Genomic DNA, 23,146 nt, shown 5'->3' with positions numbered 1-23,146 from the left:
GATTCTGGTAACAAATGACTTATTCCCAGTTTCCAAAGACACAATCCGGACAAGTCATCAAAGTGTCAAGAATGCTCATTGAAGAGTTAGAATGGCCCATAATGCAAAGTTAAACCTTACCGACTCTAGGTCTCTCTGTGTGGGTTTGTGTGTGTACACATTAAGGCCCTGATTTATACCTTTGGCGCAAAACTGCACCAACGCAGTTTTGCACCAAAAAGTTTAGCACCGGCTTGCACCATTTCTGAGCACCAGCCTGCACCATATTTATGGAATGGTGAAAGCCGGGGCAAAGGGTAGGCTAGCGTAAAAAATGACGTTAGCCGGGTGGGGCTGGTGGTATGGGAGAAGGGGATTTTGCACCAAAAAATGATGTTAGGCAGGTTAGAGTAAAAAAAATCACTCTAACCTGCCTAGGATCATTTTCTGACGCAAAACCAGCCATCCCATGGCCATTGCACCCAGTGCCATGTAGGGGGGCCTACTTCAGGGCCCCCAATGGAACTTTAAAAAAAAAAAATACTTACCTGTACTTACCTATACTTACCTGGGATGGGGTCCCCCATCCTCCGCTGTCCCTCTTGTGTGGGTGTCCCTGGGGCCTGGGGGGCACCTGTGGGCTTATTCCATGGTGTTCCACTACGGAAAAAGGCCCACTGGTCCCCTAACGCCTGCCCTGACCCAGGCGTTAAAAAATGGTGCAAAGCAAGCTGTGCACCATTATTTGACCCCTCTTCCCACCACCCCGAGGGTGATTTTACCACGGGGGGATAAATATGGCGCTAAGGCCATAGAGTCATTTTTTGCACGGGAATGCCTACTTTGCATATCATTGACGTAAAGTACGTTTCCACATCCAAAAAATGACTTTAACTCCATAAATTTGGTACTAAAGTATAAATATGGAGTTAGTTTTGCACCGAATTTGCGTCAAAAAATGACACAAGTTCAGCGCAAAACAAGTATAAATATGCCCCTCACTACTGCCTTCTCTTAATTTATACATGTATACATATAATTTATATATATATATATATATATACATATATAAAATGTGTGTATATGTATGTATATATATATATATATATATAGAGAGAGAGAGAGAGAGCACTTAAGCTGTAGGGGCTATAAATATATATACTCTCACAAACCCACCCGCAAGGTTATGTTTGATGTACTGAGCTAATCAAGGATAATAGTTTCTTTGTTCAAGAACACAATGAGTTGATATCTTAATTAGTCCAGCGTAATTGTTTATTTTCAGTCTTTCGAGGACACTCGGCTTCTTTGTCGTGCAGTCCAAGGCCGGCCTCACATGAAAGCTTGCAAATAAACAATTCTGCTGCCATATTCAGTACATTAACGTGTTTATGTGCGTGCACACGCACGTGACTGTGCGTCCTTATAAAATGTGGCTGCTACGACAGGTGGAGAACTGGTGGGAAATATGACATACTTTGAATTAATTTCCGGAGTTCGCCGGAAGTACCTTATTCCAGCGAGTTAAGGATGTTAACCAAAACAAAAATCGTTTTTTTTTGCATGTATTATAACAATGTGTTTTGTGTAGTACGGAATATATGTCACGTGCATTATTATTCAATAACTGCATGTCCGCTTTTGAAGTCATTCGTTATCTTGTCACCAAAACCATTTAATGACATAAAAATACTAGAATGTACAGATGGATTTACTGATATTGCACAAGCAGTGGTTTCAAAATCCTTATTTCACTGGAATGATGTCATACCTGTGAGTTATTGTCCATTAATTACGAAATGGCTATTTTCACTTTGACGCCCTCCCTCCCCCTATGAGGTGTCCAATCATGACAGTGCATTTAGCTCAGGGCAGCCCCCAACCCACATGGCCCAGCCTCCCTTCTATCCATTGCTTAATCAGGGCTCCCTTTATGAAAAGTAAACAGCACTTTAACATTCTATCTGGAATCAGGGGCCATTGTTAGCTGTACCCAGGGGGCGTGTTCAAGGATATCGTAATCCTAATGGTAGGTTGTGTTTAGCAAAGCGGAACGTCCTCACCAGAAGCTCCCCTTCTGAGGGGCAGAATTAAGCACCAAACTGCATCAGCTAATTAACGAATTGTTTTCAAACGAACTTTTCTTTTGGGGAAGCAGAGAGTTCATGCAAATCGCTTCCAAATAAATGATACAAAGATGCCTATTGGATAATCTGTATTGTTCTCCAGTGACATATAGCACTACTATTGTTAATTCAGGCTCATCGGAGCCCCAGAGGTGCAGTTCGTTTCCCTACCAGTGTAAGGCGCTGTCTTAGGCTCAGGTATGAGACGGGTGTCACCCCTCTTTGGTGGTGTGTTCTAACTTACAGGCCCTAGCAGGGAGTTTCCCCAAAACTCCGACGTTTTACAGGGATGAAGGGCAAACACACAGAGAGTGACATTAAATCACAATAATAGTGACTACCTCGGGTCAGTCTTAGAGGATGTGATATAACGGCCAGAGCTGCCTGCCTTGGAGCTGGGGAACCAGGTTCGAGTCCCGGCGCCGGCTCAACATCCTGTGATTCTGGGCAAATCACTCGATCTCCCAGTGCCACCCAATACATGAATGTGTCCTGGTGTGATGTAACTGCTGCTCGTGTAAAGCGCTCCTTCGGGGAGAGTCCGCGCTACATAAAACTGCAAAAATAACAAGTCCCAGACCCTTGCGCATGGCTGCACACCGCAGAAGGGAGGCGCAATGCTGTTCTTGGGCACAGTGTGCACGGGCACTTCCAGGACGGCTACCAAACAAGTGAGAAGAAGCTGTCTGTATAGCGCCTCCTGGCAGGCTTGTCGCGCAAGGCGCTGCTCACAGCATGTGCTACTGTTTCCCAGCTCACGGGTGTTTATTGTACTCCACGCAGCGCTTCGAGGCCGGGGCCCGGGGAGCTCTGGGGCTGCTTTGGCATCAGGGCAGGTGCTTCTCTCTTCTGCCGTCCCTCTCCCTCATCTTTCTGCCCCCTCTCACACTTCGGCCCACCCTTCGGCCTACCCCTGACCTTTCTGCCCTCACTCACTATTCGACCCTCCCTATCTCCAGTCTGCCCTCCTTCTCTTGTCTCTCATTCCCTCACATTTCCTCCTGCCCCCTGAGCTCCCTCATGCCGTCCCTCGTATTTCTACCCTCCTTCCCTCTCTCACCCTCCTGCCCTCCCACATCTATCTGCCCTCCTCCCCTCTCTCATTTTTCGGACCTCCCTTCCTCCTGCCCTCCCTACCCTTGTGCCCCCTCTTCCTAACCCCTGGGCTCTCCCTCATTAACTCCTGCCCTCCCTCCTGCCCTCCGCCCCCTCCACTCACCAGCTCGCCCTGTCATTAGCCGGCGGAGGTGTTGTCCGCTCTCATACATCACAGGGGCCTCCCTTTGAAGGGCCCTTATCTGCGGCTCTCATCGGGGTCAGGTCCGGGGGAGCCAGAGGGGCTGGGGCGGGGAGGGGGCCCCGGTGAAGAATGAGCTGCCCCCTCCGCCGGGCAGGGAACCTGTACTGCTGACTGCGGCCTGTGAACTGGGATCAGGCTGGAGTCCCGGCGCCGGCTCAGCGCCCTGTGATTCTGGGCAGATCACTGCATCCCCCGAGCCTACAACACATGGATGTGTAATGTAACTGCTGCACACGTGAAGCCTCCAACACCTGGGGGCCCAGTTAAGCCTGCAAAAAAATCCCCCAATAGGAACCTATAGCCCCATTCCAGGCGAGCTGCACCATCTGGGGTTTACAGCTCCATCAACGAGCGAATTACAGCTCCACTCGGAGTTTAGAGCTCCACCTGGGGCACGCTGGTCCATGCAGCTTCACCAGGGCTCACCACAGCTCCACTCTGGCGTAGAGCTCCATCTAGGGCATGCAGCTTTAACCAGGGATCACCACAGCTCCACCGGGTCCTGCGGGTTCAACCAGGGTTCACCACAGCTCCACCCGCCTTATAGCTCCACCCGGACCTGACGGTTCAACCAGGGCTCACCACAGTTCCACCCGGCTTATAGCTGAGTCCGGGCCTGCAGGTTCAGTGAGGGCCCACTAAAGTTTAGAGCTCCATCTAAGGTCGGCAGCTGTGCCCAGGGCTCACCACAGCTCCACTCAGACTTAGAGCTCCATCTAAGGCCTGAAGCTGCACCCAGGGCTCACCACAGCTCCACTCGAAGCTTATAGCTCCACTCTGGCCATGCAGCTTCAACCAGGACTCACCACAGCTCTACTCGAGCTTAAAGCTCCCTCAGGGGGCTGCAGCTTCAGCCAGTGCTCACTACAGCTCCACTCGGGCTTAGAGATCCCTCAGGGGCCTGCAACCTCAACCGAGGCTCACCACAGCTCCATTCAGGGCTTAGAGCTCCATTTCGAGCCTGCAGCTTCACCCAGAGCTCACCACAGCTCCACTCCGGCCTACAGCTCCATCTAGGTCCTGCAGCTCCAGCCAAGGCTCACCATGGCTCCACTCGGGCTTAGAGCTCCATCTAGGGTCTGTGGCTTCACTCAATGCTCACCACAGCTCCACTCTGGCTTAGAGCTCCATCTAGGGTCTGCAGCTCCAGCCAAGCCTCACCACAGCTCCACTCTGGCTTAGAGCTCCATCTAGGGCCTGCAGCTGCACCCAGGGCTCACCACAGCTCCCCTCTGGCTTAGAGCTCCATCTAGGGCATGCACCTCCAACCAGGGCTCACCACAGCTCCACCTGGGCCTGCAGGTTCTACCAGGGTTCACCACAGCTCCACCCGAAGCGTATAGCTCCATTCTGGCCATGCAGCTTCAACCAGGACTCACCACAGCTCCACTCGAGCTTAAAGATCCCTCAGGTGGCTGGAGCTTCAGCCAGGGCTGCCTGCAGCTTCAGCCAGGGCTCACCACAGCTTCATTCAGGGCTTAGAGCTCCACCTCGGGCCTGCAGCTTCACCCAGAGCTCACCTCAGCTCCACTCTGGCGTAGAGCTCCATCTACGGCCTGCAGCTCCAGCCAAGGCTCACCACAGCTCCACTCTGGCGTAGAGCTCCATCTATGGCCTGCAGCTCCAGCCAAGGCTCACCACAGCTCCACTCGGGCTTAGAGCTTCATCTAGGGCCTGTAGCTTTAACCAGGGATCACCACAGCTCCACTCGGGGTTAGAGATCCCTCGTGGGCCTGCAGCTTCAACCAGGACTAACAAGCAGCTCCACTCGAGCTCACAGCTCCATCTACGGCCTGCAGCTCCATTCAGTGCTCATCACAGCTCCACACAGGGTCCAGATCCATCTGGGGCGCACAACTTCATGCGGTGGAATAATAACCAAAGCCCACCACCGCTCCACCTGGTGCGTACAGCTCCACCAAGTGCCTGCAGCTCGAATCCAGAGTACACTGTTCCACCGAATGCCCAACACAGCACCACCAGATGCCCACAGCTTATTTAACTACCCACAGCTTTCAACCCCCCCCTCCCCCCCCCCCCCACCCGCCGGACATCCCAGAATGCATGCTGCGCCTTCTGGGACCTGCAGCTCAGTGACCCAGTGCCTATAGCTCCTTTCAGTAAATGTGCACTGCTCCATCCACTAATAAGAGGTCCGGCCAAAACCCACAGATCCACCCAGTACCTATAGCGCCTTACGGTAAGTGTGCAGAGCTCCAGCCAGCCCCCACAGAGCCACCATGGCCTACAGCTCCTTAGAGTAAGTGTACACAGCTCCATCCTCTGTTCAGAGCTCCGGCCAGAGCCCATGGGTCCATCCATGGCTTACAGCTCCTTACAGTTAGTGTGCACAGCTCCATCCACTACTCAGAGCTCCGGCCAGAGCCCAAAGATTCACCCATGGCCTACAGCTCCTTAGAGTAAGTGTGCACACCTCCATCCTGTGCTCAGAGCTCCGGGCAGAGCCTACAGGTCCACCCATTGCCGGCTACAGCTCTTTACATTAAGTGTGCACAGCCCCATCCACTGTTCAGAACGCTGGCTAGAGCCCACGGGTCCACTCAGTGCTTACAGCTCCCTACAGTAAGTGTGCACAGCTCCACCACTGCTTAGAGCTTCGGGCAGAGTCCACACATCCGCCCAGTGCCTACAGCTCCTTACAGCAAGTGTTCACAGCTCCATCCGGTGTTCAGAGCTCCAGCCAGACCCCACAGATCCACCCATGGCCTACATCTCCTTACAGTAAGTGTACACAGCTCCATCCACTGTTCATAGCTCCAGCGAGACCCCACAGATCCACCCATGGCCTACATCTCCTTACAGTAAGTGTACACAGCTCCATCCACTGTTCAGAGCTCCAGCGAGACCCCACAGATCCACCCATGGCCTACAGCACTACCACAACCTAGAGGCTACAGATCACCTAGGTAACTAGGGCACCGCCCAGGATCCACCCTTTAAGTGCCCACAGCTCCATCAGGCCCACCGTGGCACATATCTACACCACCCCCTACAGGGCCCGGGAGCCCCCCTCCCCTGCCACTGAACAAAGACCCCAGCGTGTGAGATGCCTTCATCACCAGTGAAACAGCCGATCACACTCATGCAAGCGCACTGTTCACGACCAGTCTAGTTTTTACAAAGCACTAACGTGCCCATGAAGGTTTCGCGGCGCTTCGTGCCATCCTTGCGCGGGTCTGGGTGAGAGGAAGGTCTATACACTATAGACAAAAAGGTAGCTCAGTGAGCTGAGCACCAACTACACTGAACTCAGTGCACCGGTAGGTGTGTCACAGACACAAAATGTGTGGTTCGATTCTTATAAAACTGGATCTAGGAGGCGATGGGCGTCTCCGATCGCGGCGTGTGCGCCAGAATTCTTCAAGGGAAGTATTGCGGATAATTTTTATTTAAGCACCCATCAGGAGCGCGCGGCCCCGAAGAGCAACGGGACGTATACATCAGCGCGAAACACGCCACAATAATCGCCAACCATCAGGAAAGCAATAAAAAATGAAAATGCCACGAGAAAAGAAAAGAGCAGAGAATCGGCATTTTCTTTTCAGTATATGTTTAGTAAAATGCACTCTGCCAAAGATAGCATTTAATTAATTTAAAAATGGCTGGTGCTAGCAAGGAGCGGCAGTTCTTAGCATGTGGTCGCGCCCCTTTCAACCCCAAAATTAGGACACTTGTTCCAACTTAATTGGTTTAATTAAGCTGACCTTGCATATTAAATTCAACCTGACTTCGGCGAGGACGGCAAATAGCCATATTTTTTTCCCTGAATTCTTATCGTGCGGACCACGGGGGCGTGGGCTGAGGTTACAGCTAATTACAAACTGCCCCCACAGTCCAAGAAGTTATATAATATGTGGGCGCTTAACTGTGCAATTGGCCAGAATGCCTCGCCTAATAGAGAGAGCGCTTGTCCGTGCCTGCAGTTAGAGTGTATGTGTGTGCAGTGAGTGTGTGTGTGCAGTTAGTGTGCGAGAGTGTGTGTGCAGTTAGTGTGTGTGTGTGTTTCTGTGTGTGCAGTTACTGAAGGGGACCATCGTGAGAGCCATGGGTGCTCATATGTTGCAGTGCGTGTGTGTCTGTGTGTGCACAGTTACTGAAGGGGACCCTCATAAGATCCATGGGTGCTCATATGTTGCAGAGTGTGTGCGTGTGTGCAGTTACTGAAGGGGACCCTCATGAGAGCCATGGGGGTTCATATGTTGCAGTGTGTGTGTGTGTGTGTGTGCGTGTGTGCAGTTACTGAAGGGGACCCTCGTGAGAGCCATGGGTGCTCATATGTTGCAGTGTGTGTGTGTGTGTGCGTGTGTGCAGTTACTGAGGGGGACCCTCGTGAGAGCCATGGGTGCTCATATGTTGCAGTGTGTGTGTGTCTGTGTGTGTGTGTGTGCAGTTACTGAAGGGGACCCTCGTGAGAGCCATGGGTGCTCATATGTTGCAGTGTGTGTGTGTGCAGTTACTGAGGGGGACCCTCGTGAGAGCCATGGGTGCTCATATGTTGCAGTGTGTGTGTGTCTGTGTGTGTGTGTGTGTGCAGTTACTGAAGGGGACCCTCGTGAGAGCCATGGGTGCTCATATGTTGCAGTGTGTGTGTGTGCAGTTACTGAAGGGGACCCTCGTGAGAGCCATGGGTGCTCATATGTTGCAGTGTGTGTGTGTGGTGTCAAGGGTTGGCCATTAAGAAATATGCCCCTTTAAAGGAAAACATTATGACGTGGAATAAACCAATAAACAGGCGCGTGCCTGCTGCAGAGAGCAGCGTTTCGGTGTGCTCTGGGACACGGGCGTGCACAAGAGAGTGCACACAGTGTGGCGGTGAGTGCACCAGGACAGCTAGCGGTGAAGGGAGGGGGCCTTTGAGTGGGTCTGTTTAATCAGTGCCCTCAGCCCTCCTTACCCCGGGACTACTTTACTGGTGGCCACTTGTTAAATATATATATATATATATATATATATATATATATATATATATATATATATATATATATATATATATATATATATATATATATATATATATATATATATATATATATATATATATATATATATATATATATATATATATATATATATATATATATATATATATATATATATATATATATATGGCTCGGTGGTGATGCTTGAAGCGGCGGCATTAGGATCCTGTGGCAGATAAAGGGCTCGATGGGGCGAAAGTGATTTGACTAAGATCACACAATTAGGTGTACTGGACAAACGCTGGAATTAGAGTTTACATGTTCTGACTTCTTTGAAGACAACCTCAGATCACACCAAACCGGCACTTAAACGTCTCAAGTGGGTCTCAGGCCATGCCAGGGTCAAAGTTCAGGCCTGGTGCCCCAACACAAAGTGTACTCGTGCATAGGCGCTGGAAACACGCAGAAAAGGGCAATCCGACCCCAGGACTCAATGTCAGCTCGAGTGCTGTTCAACCGATGAAATCGGGGGGCAGGTGACTGGGTGTGCCCGGTCTAACCTCTGGCACCCCTCAGGTGGGACCCGCAACGGGCACTTCAGAAGCTGCGCGAATATCCACTCTTGTGTTTAAATGAACTCACCACAGAACAGGGGTGCAATGGAAGAAACACTGTCGTCCCTGGACCCTGATCCCCCCTCCCTACCACCTTGCTGTATTTTTCACCCCCTCCATTCGAGCGCCCTGAAGTAACCGAAAGGAGATGAGAAGCACTTTATAAAAACATTGTAATGAATGCACCACAAATCCTCGAGGCGCTGCGTAGCACTTACGAGGTCACTTTAGCATTCCTCCCCAGGTTGCCGTGTGTCCGGCTAATTTGGCTTTTTAAATCACCTCTATTTTTTACTTGCTGTTAGTACCCAGCATTAAAGCCTGCAGTGCGCGCGCTTTGAGGCTGGAGTGAAGCACTACACATGTAAACGCACATGCTACATGCCAAGGCGACTGGGCCTAATTGCAAAGCACACAAAACAGGCCCGTCCTGTGGGGAAGCAGCAAAAGGAGATTTGTGTCCGTTTAGCGACGTTTGAGATTATATGTTTTAAGGCGCTAGGCGGTGCGGTTATCTCCGGGTAACACACATTCGCGGCTCAGACGTGTGCCCCGAAGCAGAGGCTTCTAGGTGAATGAACGGCTCACTCTGGTGCAGGCCGAGTCGGTTTTGCTGATGTTAAAAGTGATATCCTTTTTTAGAGCGCTTCTGGCGTTCGCACGCCTTCCCCGGAATTATTTTAATTACAGGGTTTGTGCGCAATAAATTATTGACTTCGTCGGCCTGTAATTGCTTGAAGATTAGCCGGAATATAAACCTATCCTTTCGGGGAGCAAATGCCATTTTACTTGTTCGAGCGCGTGAGTAAATTGGTGAAAGGACGCCAGTCTCAAGGAATATATATATACCTGTGTAAGGGGGGATTAGTGAAAATACACCTGTGCTAGGGGATTAGTGAAAATACAACTGCGCATGAGTGAATTAATGAAAAGAGACCAGTGCATTGGGAATTAGAGAAAATATGCCAATGCATGAGGGACGTAGTGTAATATACCTGTGCGTGGCAGAATTTGTGAAAATGTACCCGTGCATGGAGGAATTAGTAAAAACACACCAATGTACGGAGGCAGTAATGAAAATACAGCCGTGCATGGAGTATTAGTGACAATACAGTACTTTATGGGTAGATTAGTGAAAATACACTGGTGCACGAGGAAGTAATAAAAAAAACACAGGTACACGGGGCTAGTCTTGAAAATACACCAATGCATGGGGAATTAGTGACAATACGCCTGCACGTGGGGGAATTTGCAAAAGTACACAAATGCCGGTGGAAATATTGAAAATGCACCTGCGCATGGGGAAATTTGTGAAAATACACCAAGAATGGAGAATAAGTGAAAATACACACATGCATGGAAAGATTTGTGAAAAACACAGCAAACACAGCTAAGTTCTGAAGCACTGAGGAGTGCTGGTCTCAGACAGTTCATTTGAGATGCTCTGAAAACAGTTGCCGATACTGCGCACAGCACATGAGTACTGGTTGTGTACGGACACAGAAGCAGCCCCCCCCTGCATGTGACGGATACACCATCACTTGCTTGCTTCTCCTCTGGGCACTCCCTGCTGTAGAGGGGTAAATTCTAGCAGAGATAGGACCGCAGGAGTGGGAGTTGGACCCGGAGTTACAAAGATTACCTGCATGCACTTGAGATATCTCGGCCCTCAGACATGCCCATGAGCATCATGTTTAACTGACATGAGCAGATCTCAGGGTCTTTTTTAATGTGCTTCTATAAGAACCTGTTTGTTAGAGAGCTAGCCATCAGCACAGGACTCTTTCCCATCCCTATCGGTCGCTTTTGCGTTTAATCCATCAATTGTCAATAAAAACAAGTATGCAACAAGAACATTTAAACAGTCTCCTTTAAGCACCTAGAGGCAATTCAATTTCCAGTGTGAGCTGCAGATGTATGAATAAATAATTACTGGTGGCTCGTGACTAGGTTAAAAACCAAACATGATTGAGTTTCTTTCTAGATTTAATTGCAGCCACAACTGAGTCACTAAATGTTTCCAGCATTGAGCGCACAGCTCTGGAACTCTCTATACCCAGACTTCAGGAACCAAACAAACCTGAAAGCCTTCACAGAAACTCAAAGATTAGTCTTTTTGTGGAAAAGGTCACCTCCCTTCCGGACACAGTGGGCTTACCCTTCACCGGTGTGGAACGGATACACATGCACTCTCCAGGTCTTTCAAAGGCCCTAAATGCATCAGGAAGGATTTTTTTAAGTGTGCCAATCTGTGTCAATTCACTAGCTCTGCAAAGTGGCTTCTGGGCGCAGGCCATTGGGATTCAAAACAATTATCTAAGTTAGGGCACATCTCCCCATCACGATTGGCATAACTTCAGACTTTTTTTAGATTAAAAGCAAAACTTAAAACCAGTAAGTGACGGTTTCTCCTTCATTCTGAGAAAAAAAGACCAAGGGGTGTGGTCCTTACCACTGAGCTTTTGTTTTTCGGGTACCCTCTCGGGTGATTAGTCGTGTTTTATAAATCCAAGTTGATTGGTTGATTTCTTCACATTTAACAGCTGATTCTGTGAGTAGCAGCTCAGTTAGACACACGCCACTGCCAAGGCGTACAATGCACCCGCCTAGACTCCCGGCTCCCTACCACAAAGCGTTTACCGGATGCAGTGTGTTTGTTTGTTTGCGGTCTTTGCTCGTTGCGTTACGTCCCACAGTCTAATTATCCTTATTGACATGCTCATAGATGCAAATTAACTTGTGTTAAGCAGTTCTTTGGTGTTGTGGTGATACACAGGACTGCAGTAAGAAATCCCATGTTTGGCGTACTACGTCAACCAAACGGTGCCATTGTTGTAGCGGGGACTTGTCGCTCGGAAACACTTGCTACGCAAGACGTAACAGGGGGTCCTAATTATAATTTGGGTCCAGTATCCAAGGCATGTTGTTTGTTGTAATGCTTGTGTATATCAGAGTAGGAGACCTAGCAAAAGGAATGCGAATAACTGGACAAGGACCATCCAATTTCAAAGGCCTTTTCTGCCACCTACTTTGGAATTTCTTTACTAACGAAAAATTATTTAAAATAAAATATTTATATACACACACACATATACATACACACACACATACATTTATGCATGTACAGATATGTATTCATTCAAGTAGTGTATAGTTCTGCTCCTTCAGAGCCCTGCCTCCTCGCACCAGGGCACTCTCACAGGATTGGCGTCCCTGTATCGCAGCCTCAAATAGCTCTGACTCCTTCAGTTAAAGCTCACGAGTGGCGCCCGATACGAAGCTGACATCCCAGCTCTTTTTATTGCAAGAAAACGGTACAAAGTGGCAAAGCTGAGGAGTCAAAGCTGCATGCATGAGTGTATATAGATATATATATATATACACACACACACACACACACACACACTCACTGAGATACATATATATTTTCCAACAAAAAAAAATCACACGCACTCCGTGAAAGTATCCATTCCTTTATTACTGAAAGGGCAACGAACCAACGCGTTTCGACCAAAGTGGTCATTGTCAAAGTTGATACATATATATATATATATATAGATATACACACACATATATATACACATTTATATACACACACACACATATATATATATATACACACATACACAAACATACATACATATATTTATATATACACACATATATGTATACACACACATACACACACACAGATATATATATATGTACACACACACACACACATAGATACATATACAAACACACATTGATGCATATACATATATATTTACACACACACACACACACATAGATACATATAAATATACACGCATACACACACATAGATACATATATACATATACAAACACACATAGATATATATATACACACACATAGACATATATATTATACACACACACACATAGATATATAGATATATATATATACACACACACATAGATATACACACTTATGCACACACATAGATACACACATATATATGTATGTATATACACACACACACACACAGATACATATATATAAATATATATATACACACACATAGATACATATATATATATATATAACTATACATACACACACATATATATTTCTTCATGCATGTGTTTGTGTGTATGTGTGTACTAGAATGACAGATTTATCATGTATTGGTGACTGATATCTCGCAGAGTCCATCCCTCAGAAGGAAACAGCTGAGGCCTGGGTGTCACCCCTCGCTTTCCTGGTTCTTTCTAAGTGCTGCACTTTATTAAGCAGCCTTATGACATAACCACGCACGAACGGGGGGGCCATGATCACCAGAGGGGGCCCCACGGGTGATGATACCCCTCTCCGCCCCAATAATGGTGATAAAACCGCGTATGTAGATATGTTTGTGACGTGGCAGTAGAAATGATTGTGACCCAATATCTCGTGCGTTTGGAGCATCTGTACTGCTAAATAGGCCTTCATAGAGTTGTTACTACAGTGCTAGGCCACTTTCAAGATTGTTACCACATTACAGCAACATTGACAAGAAAAAACCACTCGTCATTGCCTCCCCGAGAGCGGGTATGAATTACTTTAGGGTGGGAAACAAACCTTCTAGTGCTGAGGCTATCTCTTCAGGGTGGTTTTGCCTCGCAGATGGAATTTGAACCCTTGCGTCCTGGTTTTGGTTAAATACTTATTGTTAAACCAAATACAGATGAAGAACGTCAGAGCATGACCTGTACACCAAGAGGGGAGGGGTTTAATGCGGTATTTATCACCATGGTTAAGGGAGGGGGCGGACATATATGCAGAACATTATAAACAAACATATCTAACGGGGGCGAGTGACAGAAACAACTTCATATCCGAGATTCTTAAAGTTTTCAGTCCACTCCTCTCTGGCTTTGGGCTGCGAGTGAGTCTGGACTTATAGCGTTTCCGGTTGACAAAGGCCCTGATGGCTCCTCTAAGAACTCTCCCACACTCGAATATGCACTTTTTGGCAATGGAATTGCAAGGGGGTACAGCTCACATGCCTTTTTGTTTCTCTCTGAAAGGCATTTGAGCGTGACTGTGTTTGGTTCTCCTGGGACGGCGAGTTCATCGTTAACGAGTGTGTTTATTCATGAGAAAAAACATGTTTATTTTAAATCCGTAAATCTCAATCTTTCGCCTTAAATCGCCCTAATGTGCGCAAAGACGCCTGAAACCCAGGCCCCCGAAAGACCAAGTAAGGTATCTGGGGATCCTGCAGGTGAATGAGTGGGGTGCCCGCTGCAGCCACGGGTCTTTGTGGGGTTCAGCCTTTCTCCGTTCCCGGGCTGATGCTAGGGATAATATAAACATTTGATTCAAGTGCTATGAGACAAGACAGTCTCTTTAAGGCGCTATGTAAGTAACTGTTTGTTTCTACACCAGAAACTTAAAAGGGCACTAACATGTCCCGGGTTCAACTCGGAAATTCTGGACTTAATTAGAGTTAACTCACAAACTGGAGACCGACAAAGTGGATACGTGGGTATATATAATAAAAATGTACATACTCCAAAACATAAGATTTAAATATATAATCATGAATATATTCTAAAACTATGATGTATAGAAATGTGTACATTCCAAACATAGGTTGTAAATATATAAAAATGTATACTGGAGCTGGAGACCTACAAGTGGATACACGCGTATATAAAAATGTAAAGAGTCCCAAACATGAGAAATAAAAATATAAAAACGTAAGCCTTGCAAAGAGTAATATGTAAATATATATTAAGATGTTTTACATTCCAAAACAAAAGAGGTAAATGTGTAAAAATCTAAGTATTCCAAAACATAAGGTATACATATATAAAATATATACATTCCAAAAGATAAGACGCAATTTTTTTTTCTTTTTCTTGTAGCCTAATTATTTGGTTGACACAGTCATTCGTGGGAATTTCTCTGTTTTTTTATTTTTTTTAATTTTAAATTTTGTTTTCCAGCAGATTTTGTGATGCTGGAACCCCAGGAATTAAACTGAATAACCCTTGTCCACTGGGATCCTCCGGGGGAGGGGTGTAGACGGTATTTACGAGGAAACACTCCTGTGGGAGTGGAGGGGTCAAAAACAGGGTGTAATCCGGGTTTTGGGCCTCATTCCATAGGCCGTGGGTACGAGGCAAGGGTTATATGGTTATGTTTAATGCCCCTCGCCTGCCTCTGCGCCCGAGCCGGAGGGGCTGGTACAGATGCCAGACTCCTCTTTGTAATATCGGGGTTTGGGAATGTCTGTGCTTTGAGGGCACCTCTGTATTCTGGGAGATCAGGGTTTCGGGGGGGGACCCCACAGATAAGACCGGACCCAATAATAAAGGCACTTCAAGTTCAAATAGCGCACAGCATTCGCTGAAGTACCTCTTGGCACGTAAATCCTGCCTCTTAATAGCGCCTAACTGGGCGATCCTCCCGTTTGTTAGTGGGAGAGTCACCTTTGACCCCCACACTTGCTCAGAGGTCTCTGCAGCAGGCGCACGGCCTATTTAAGTTTCTTACAAAGCATGTGTCATTTATTTAATTCTCTACTTCTGCGATTTTATATAGCGCGGACCTGTCGGAGCGCTTTACAATAGAACAGAGAGCGTTACAAGAGAAATTGAGAGTAACACGGTAGTAGGAACCAAAATGTAAGCTGCTGTGGTTACTCGTGAAAAATCACTTATTTACAACGTACTTAATAATTGCAAATATATACATTTAGAGAAATTCCAAAAGAGATACAAGGTTATACAGAATGTACATATTTACATAATTAAATCCAGGGTAACTTAAAATAGGACACTTAAGTAGGGGATTTATAGCTCTGGATATAGTTAAATAGCAGTTATGTATATGCCAACAAATGTGGGGTGAAGGCCCCATCTTTAGTTGTGTTTTGGGGGGCGCGCCTCCGTCTGCATCTACTCACCCCCTGGTAGACAGGATGGCTGAACCCAGACTATACGTATCCGCCAAAGGTAACTGAAATGTTAAACTGGGGAGCATCTGAAGTAGATTAATTTGGGGGACGGCGAGGGGCATGGCAGATCACATCATTTGCACAAGTCACACACAGTTCTGCACTAATTGTGTGAAACTTTGCACGGACTGCCTTTTACAAAGTCGTTTTTGCAGTTTCTAGCGGATGACAATAGTGATTTGGCGTCTGTCAGTCAGGAAAAATGTCATTCGAGTGACTGTCGCTGCAAAACCCACCGGTGGCGACCAAAAGTTGCGCCCGGAAGCAGCGGAGGGGTGTCCGGCACAAGCCCAGTTCCTGTACTATGGCCCTTGAGAGGCAGAGACAGGCATTTATTTTATCAGTTAAGAGTTTTGTAAAGCGCCATGTGTATCATCTCAGTGTAGGGTGACCAGAATTTTAAAGCCAAAAAACCGGGACATTTCACAACAACAGAAGGACTACACGTTTATGTCAACCGAGCGCCGAGAGTGACATCGCTCATCAGCACAGAATTGCAGAAAGGCACTAAGAATATAAATAAAAAGCCATTTTTAAGGCTAGTGTAATGCCTCTTAATTACACTGCTTTCTGATAACACCTGTGAAGTATCTGGTCTTTGGAAAATAAAAAAATCACCTCCCAACTTTTTCAGACGGCCCTCTTTAAAAACCGGGACATGAGTTTAATTTCCCGAAATCTACCAGGACAGCTAGTTAAAAAAAAAAACGGGACCGCTTGGTCAGTGGCTTCAGGGCGCTGCGCGGTCCACCAGTGATCGCTGCACCAAAGTACACTTATTTCGATATTATTTTCCTAGCGCCAAGATGCCCTCGGGTGACAGCCGCTTTATTTGAAATAAAGTACTTCAACCCCCAGTTCTCGCCCTCCTTCAACACATCTCCACTTTCCCAAGTGTCGTTTAATCTCTGAGGTTAATCAGCGCCTCTGATCGCCGTTCAGCAGCAGGGTCGGCTGCTGAGGAGATAACTTCATCTCTCCTTTCCCCCCAGGACAAAGGCCCCCTCCCTTTGATGCTCCTCCTTTCACCCGGGTTCGGTGAAAGACCCCCTGGGTTTGCATTTATGGCTCAGTAATGAGGGGGCGGCAAGGAGCCGGCACAGGGCTAAAAAAACACAGGTTTTCATGTACAAGTTTGTTAACAACGCCCCCCCCCCCCCCCCCCACCTTCTTCCACGCTCCTTCCTTGTAGTTTTTTTTTCTTGCCCTCCTTTTGTGCTTTGTCGCCTCTTTAACTAATCACGGCCTTTAATCCCCGGTGACAGATGAGAATAATCGCTTTGAATCGCTTTTCTAGCGCTGCGAGTACATTACACCGCGAGCGCTTAGAGGCCTGTTGGGAAGCGCTGTCCGAGCGTCAGATTTAGCACCGGGGGGTCACGTCCCGCAGCGAATAAAAAAAGAACATATTAAAATGATTAAAAAAAATGCAAAGTGGCGTTTAAACTTACAGACCTTGTTAACGAAATGAAACGCCGCATTCCGTAACCGCAATCGCCCTAAATACGGAATAAACTAGGCGCATCGCGCACTGCGAGGCGCTATCTGAGTGACACGCACGAGTGGAGGGAAGGAAATTTCTCCCAAATTAATTGAATGCGTCCAAAGCTTCATTTTTCCTTCCGCGAAATTTTCAAGAAATGGACAGGCCGTGAGAAATACTTCCAGAATTTTTGGAAGTGTTTGTATTAAATTACTGAAATGTGAGGGTGTTTATTTCGAAGGAAAAAAATGCTTGCAAAGTTACATGTTTCTTCGCATTGTCAGTCCAGGGGAAATATTCGTGAAGATTGGGCAAAAGGGCGCCAATATTATAAAGAATAAAAAAAAAAAAAAAAGCGGCCTAACTACAATTCATTTATTAATTGCCTATGTTAGTCTGTAATTGTATACATTATTCTGTACGTAGTAGGGTACGAGCCCCACCCCGCCCCCGTGCTGGTGGGAAAATGTCCCCTTGAATAAATGTACAGAGCGACAGGGAGAGCTTTGATCCCGCATTAATTATCGCCCCGCTTTACCTCTGTAATTGATGACATCTGACTGATCTCTAAATTAGGAACCAATTATTAGCCGCCTCCTAATTATCTAACCAAAGATTGGATTCTTTCGGGAAACGGTGTCGGTGAACTGTTGAAATTCGTGTAGTTTGAAGGCGACCTTCGTCGGCCCAGCCCTGTCACACGCGCGTGAGTTCACTTTTCACTGGGTGCTAATATTCTAGTGAAATAGTGCTACCTCACAACACCTTGACTTGATTTCACCCTTAAATTTCATCCTCTTGGGCACTCTCACTGTATTTCTCTAAGCCGCAGTCCCATCATCTGGGGATTTTAGAAGCAGATTTCAAGGCGCTATGTAAAATTTGAATGTAAATTGTATTGGCATTATTTCTGTTCATTCACAATGATATATTCCCAACACGTAGTGCTCTCTTCACACTAGTTAAATACTTGTATTTTGCAGCGTGTTTGTACTTTGTCATGTTTTTTGCACTCGAAGAGCGTTTGAAGCCGAAAAACACTGAAGTTCGCAATTCAAGAAGTGAAAACGTCTCCCGCGCCGTTGCCCCTCTACAAATTAAGCCAGGGAGTGCGCCCGGCTCTGTCCCCTCTTGTTTGACCCTGAAAGTGGGGGGAAAGGAGCGGTGCTCGCACGTGCATCGGGTGTAAGGTGCGCCCAGGCACCCTGGGTATCAAGGCGCTACGTGTGCACATAGTGCTCTGCGTGTCTAACGTTGACACCCAAAGCTCCGGCTGTGCATTAAATGTAAGAGGACGAGGCTTGGCCCTGTCAGGGGAGAGGGTGGAGGGGGAGGGGGAAGAAGCGGTGCTCGCACGTGCATCGGAATTAAGGTGCGTCAAGGTACCCCAGGCATCAAGGAGCTACGTGTGCAGATAGTGCTGCGCGTCTAACGTTGACACCCAAAGCTCCTGCCGTACATTTAATGTAAGAGGGCGAGGCTTGACCCTGTCAGGGGGTTGGGGAAGGAGCGGTGCTCGCATGTGCACCGGAAGAAAGGTGCACCCAGGTACCCCGGGCATCAAGGCGCTACGTGTGCAGATAGTGCTGCGAGTCTAACGTTGACACCCAAAGCTCCTGCTGTACATTTAATGTAAGAGGGCGAGGCTTGGCCACGTGTAAGGTGCCAGCGAAGTCCTATTAACTGGCTCTGCGCGGAGATTAAAGCGCTCTACCAGGCGCTTCTAGCGCTCGAAAAGAGCATTTTTAACGTGTTTAATCCAAATTTCCGCGGCCACTCACGACAGAATGTAAATATTTATCTCCAGAGTCTATTAATTCACACACTCGTTCATGGATTATTTCATTCACTCCTTTAAGTAATGCACCCGTCACTACTTTTTTGTATTCATCTTCCTTCATGTTAATCATCTTTCTCTCTTATTCATCTTTCTTTCTGTTCATCTTTCTTTGTTTCTTTCATTCCTTCTTATTAATCGTACTTTCCTTCTCCCTCATCTCTCTTTCTTTGGTTCTCATTCAACTTTTTCTTTCTTCCTTTTTTTATTCACCTCTCTTTCTTTCTTTCTTTCTTTCTTTCTTTCTTTCTTTCTTTCTTTCTTTCTTTCTTTCTTTCTTCTTTCTCATCTACCTTCCTTCCTTCATTACTCCCCACTCCTCCTCCTTCCTTACTCCCCCCTCCTCCCAGTGTATCAATTCATTCACTAGTTCATGTATGCATTCTTCCATCCATTCTTATTTTCTTTTATTTACAAGGCCGCGCCCCCTCGGACAGGCAGACAGTGCTGCTGTGAGTACACACCTTGCACTAGTGATAGTTACGATATTTTCACCATCACCCTAGCGATTCCCACGCCAGGGAGCGCAGGCAGTGGTATCTCTCTCCCCCCTTGCACTAGAGGAAGTCATGTCTTGAAGCCCCCTCAGTGGTATTTTCACTGCGGCCTCAAAGTAGTGGAAGTCATGCCATGAAGCGCAGACAGGGGTATTTTGACTTCCCTCTAGCCCTAGTGATAGCCACGCCTTCAACACCACAGTAGTATTTTCACTAGCCTCTTGCACTAGTGAAATCCATGCCTTGAAGCTCACACAGTGATGTTTTCACTACCCCTTGCACTAGGAAGCTCACAGTGGTGTTTTCACTACCCCTTGCACCAGTGATGGTAATGCCTGGAAGCTGACACAGTGGTGTTTTCACTACCCCTTGCACTATGAAGCTGACACAGTGGTGTTTTCACTACCCCTTGCACTAGTGATAGTCATGCCTGGAAGCTGACACAGTGGTGTTTTCACTATCCCTTGCATTATGAAGCTGACACAGTGGTGTTTTCACTATCCCTTGCACTATGAAGCTGAAACAGTGGTGTTTTCACTACCCCTTGCACCAGTGAAAGTCATGCCTGGAAGCTCACACAGTGGTGTTTTCACTACCCCTTGCACTAGGAAGCTCACAGTGGTGTTTTCACTACCCCTTGCCCTAGGAAGCTGACACAGTGGTGTTTTCACTACCCCTTGCACTAGTGATAGCCTCGCACGAGCATAGGCAGCTTACCTTGAAAGCGGTGCCCGAAGAAGCGGTTGCGCAGCACCCAGGGGTAGAAGTTGAGGGGGTCCCGGTGCTGGGCTCCGAAGAAGGGGTGCGGGTGCGAGGCGCCCAGCTGGTGGGGGTGCACGGCCAGGGAGGGGTGGCTCACGGCCTCGGGGAAGACCAGGTGCTCTGGGCTGCTATAGAGGTGCCGGCCAGCGGGGCTGGGGTGGAAGCCGTTCACGAAGGCATCGGCCGCCCCCCCGGGGTAGTTGAGGGCCGTGGGCCGGATGGGCTCCTCCGGGCCCGGGTGGGTGTCCTTGGCCACCAGGGACTCGATGGTGAAGCAGCGCTTAGTGGCCTGCTGGAACATAGTGCTCTTTGTGGGTAGTGCTGCGGTGAGGGCTTCAGTCCGCTGGCTTATGGTGTTGGGGTGCCCGGTTGTGCCCTCCTTGGCAGGCGAGGCACGGCCCTCCGCTCCCCTACCCCAGGAGAGGGTGAGGAGAGCCGCCCTGCTCCATGAAGAGTTTGGGGTTCCTGCGGGTCTGGACTCTTTGGGGATCTGTGGTCCTCTGTGATCACTGCAGGTCTGCTGGTGAAGTCTGCGCAGCCCACTTACTGCAGCGGTTGTACGCCTCTAGAGCGCCCAGAGGCCACTCTGCGCTCACTTCTGTGACGTGCTGCAGGTCTCTGTGGTTATGCAGCTCCCCTCTTTTAGGACTGTGGACCCCTGTACCGGTCTCTAGTTGTGGGTCCCTGCAGCCCTCACACGCCTCTCTGGCTTGCTGTAGCACTTGTTCGCCTCTATAGCGCCCAGAGGTCTCTCTGGGTGCACTCCTGTGATGTTTGCAGGCTTCGGATGTTGCTGTGAGTCTACAGTTGTGTTTGTGCCTGTAGGTCGAGTTGTCAGTGGTATCTTGTCTCTGGTTGTTGCAGCTCCCAGCAGTAAGTGACTGCAGTAACCCCAGCAGTCACTGCCCTTGGCCCCGTCTCTGCTGCGACTCTGCCTGCTGTATCTGCTGCTGCTGTGATTCTCTGCTGCTGTCCCTGCTGGTGCTGTGACTCTCTGTCTGCTGTCTCTGCTTCCACTCTGCTGCTGTGACTCTCTGCTGATTCTGCTGCTGCTGTGAGACTCAGTGCTGCTACTGAGACTCTGGTGCAGTCTCTGCTGCTGCTGCGAATATGTCTGCAGTCTCTGCTGCTGCTGTGACTCCCTGCCCGCTGTCTCTGCTGTTCAGAGGGATGGGGGATCAGGGTAGGACCCCTCGCCTCGGGTCCCCAGCAGCCAATCCGCGGAGGGATCCGTGCTTAGCAGTACAAATAGTGCGGCACCTGAGAGGGGCGCGCTGATTGGTCGGCCTCACCTGCCCAAAGGTTGGGAAGGGCACTGGGGGGCGGGCTGGAGCACGTGCAGGGGCAGGGGCAGGGCCTGGGAGGCGGGGCCAAGGCTGAGCCCTGCTGAGGAAGATGAGGAGCTGCGCCCGCCTCTAGCCGCTGGCTTCAGTGACAGCATCCTCTGCACCCCACCGCCCTGAGCTGGACACCGGGGGGAGAAAGGGAGAGAAAGAGGGAGAGAGAGAAAGATGGAGAGGTGGGGTGGGGGGGAGAGAAGAAAGAAAGATGGGGACAGAGAAAGAAAAAGAGGGCGGACAGAGAAGAGAGCGTGGTGAAGAAATGAGAGTGGGAGCAAGAGACAAATATTTCATGAATGCGAGCGAGGGTTAGAGCTGGCGGACAAGGAAGACAGGAATGAAAGAAAACTCGGACGGATGAGGAGGAACGGGGGAACAAAGAGCGAAAGAAATGAAGAGACAGCAGAAAGGAGAAGAGAGAGAGGGATAAGCAGAAAAAGGGGTGACTGGGAGGGCGCAGGAGAAGGAAACAGGAAGACAGAAACAGAGGAAACAAAAGCGGCGGGGGGGAGAAGGGGCGGGAGAAACAGAGCGAGACAGAGAGGAAGGAGGGATGAAGCGGAGAATGAAGAAGACAGAGAGAAGAAGACACAAAGGGAGATATAGCAGAGAAAAACCGAACCTCGGAGGAGAGGCCACCATGGCCGGGAAGAAGAGAAAGACAGACAAACTCGGAAGAGAGAGAACAGAGGCGCAGGGGTGACCCCGGGAGACAAACACAACAAAAAGAGACGCGAGAAGAGGAAAACATGAGGGAAGGAAGAAAGAAAAGACAAAAACACACCGACAAAAAGAACGAGACAATGCAGGAGACCGAATGAACTGGTCAGGGAGACACAAGGAGGCGTAGACGAAAGAGCGAAACCTAGGGACGAAGAATAAAGTAGAAAAATAATGAAGGAGAGAAGATAGAAAACAGAGAAACTGAACACATTAAAGAAAAAAGCCAAAAACACGTAAGAACTGTTGGCATAAAAAAAAATAGACGAAGGAAATAAATGAAAAAGGGGGAAGACAAGCCAGAAAAAATATTTAGAAACAACAAAGAAATGAAAGCGGGAGGACGCGGTATGCTGATAAAGAAAGGTATAAAGAGAGGTGGAGAGAGCGAACAGGAAAATAAATACAAACAGGAAAGGAAGACAGAGGGGTAAAGGACGAAATAAGAAAGATGGAAACAGAAAAACAACGAAAGGGGTAAGTTGAGTAAAGATAGGAAAGAAGATAATTTACAAAACTAGAGACACAGAACAGAGGAGAAGGAGATTTATAAAAGAAAACGAATATAGAAAAATAAAATG

At 48.0% G+C, this 23,146-nt stretch overlaps 1 protein-coding gene across 1 annotated transcript in view; it reads right to left on the bottom strand.

Moving 5' to 3' along the window:
* Positions 1 to 21,958, bottom strand: part of LOC138250767 (homeobox protein EMX1-like) — a 56,577-nt gene extending 34,619 nt beyond the window's left edge. Inside the window, exon 1 of the mRNA XM_069205594.1 lies at positions 20,461 to 21,958. Coding sequence (XP_069061695.1) covers positions 20,461 to 20,806 — 346 coding nt within the window. The 5' untranslated portion in view covers positions 20,807 to 21,958. The remainder of the gene's footprint in view (positions 1 to 20,460) is intronic.
* Between the last annotated feature and the right edge of the window lie 1,188 nt (positions 21,959 to 23,146).

This window comes from Pleurodeles waltl, chromosome 1_2 (genome assembly GCF_031143425.1).
Source record: "Pleurodeles waltl isolate 20211129_DDA chromosome 1_2, aPleWal1.hap1.20221129, whole genome shotgun sequence".
Lineage (NCBI taxonomy): Eukaryota > Metazoa > Chordata > Amphibia > Caudata > Salamandridae > Pleurodeles > Pleurodeles waltl.
This window is presented reverse-complemented; position numbering and strand designations above follow the sequence as displayed.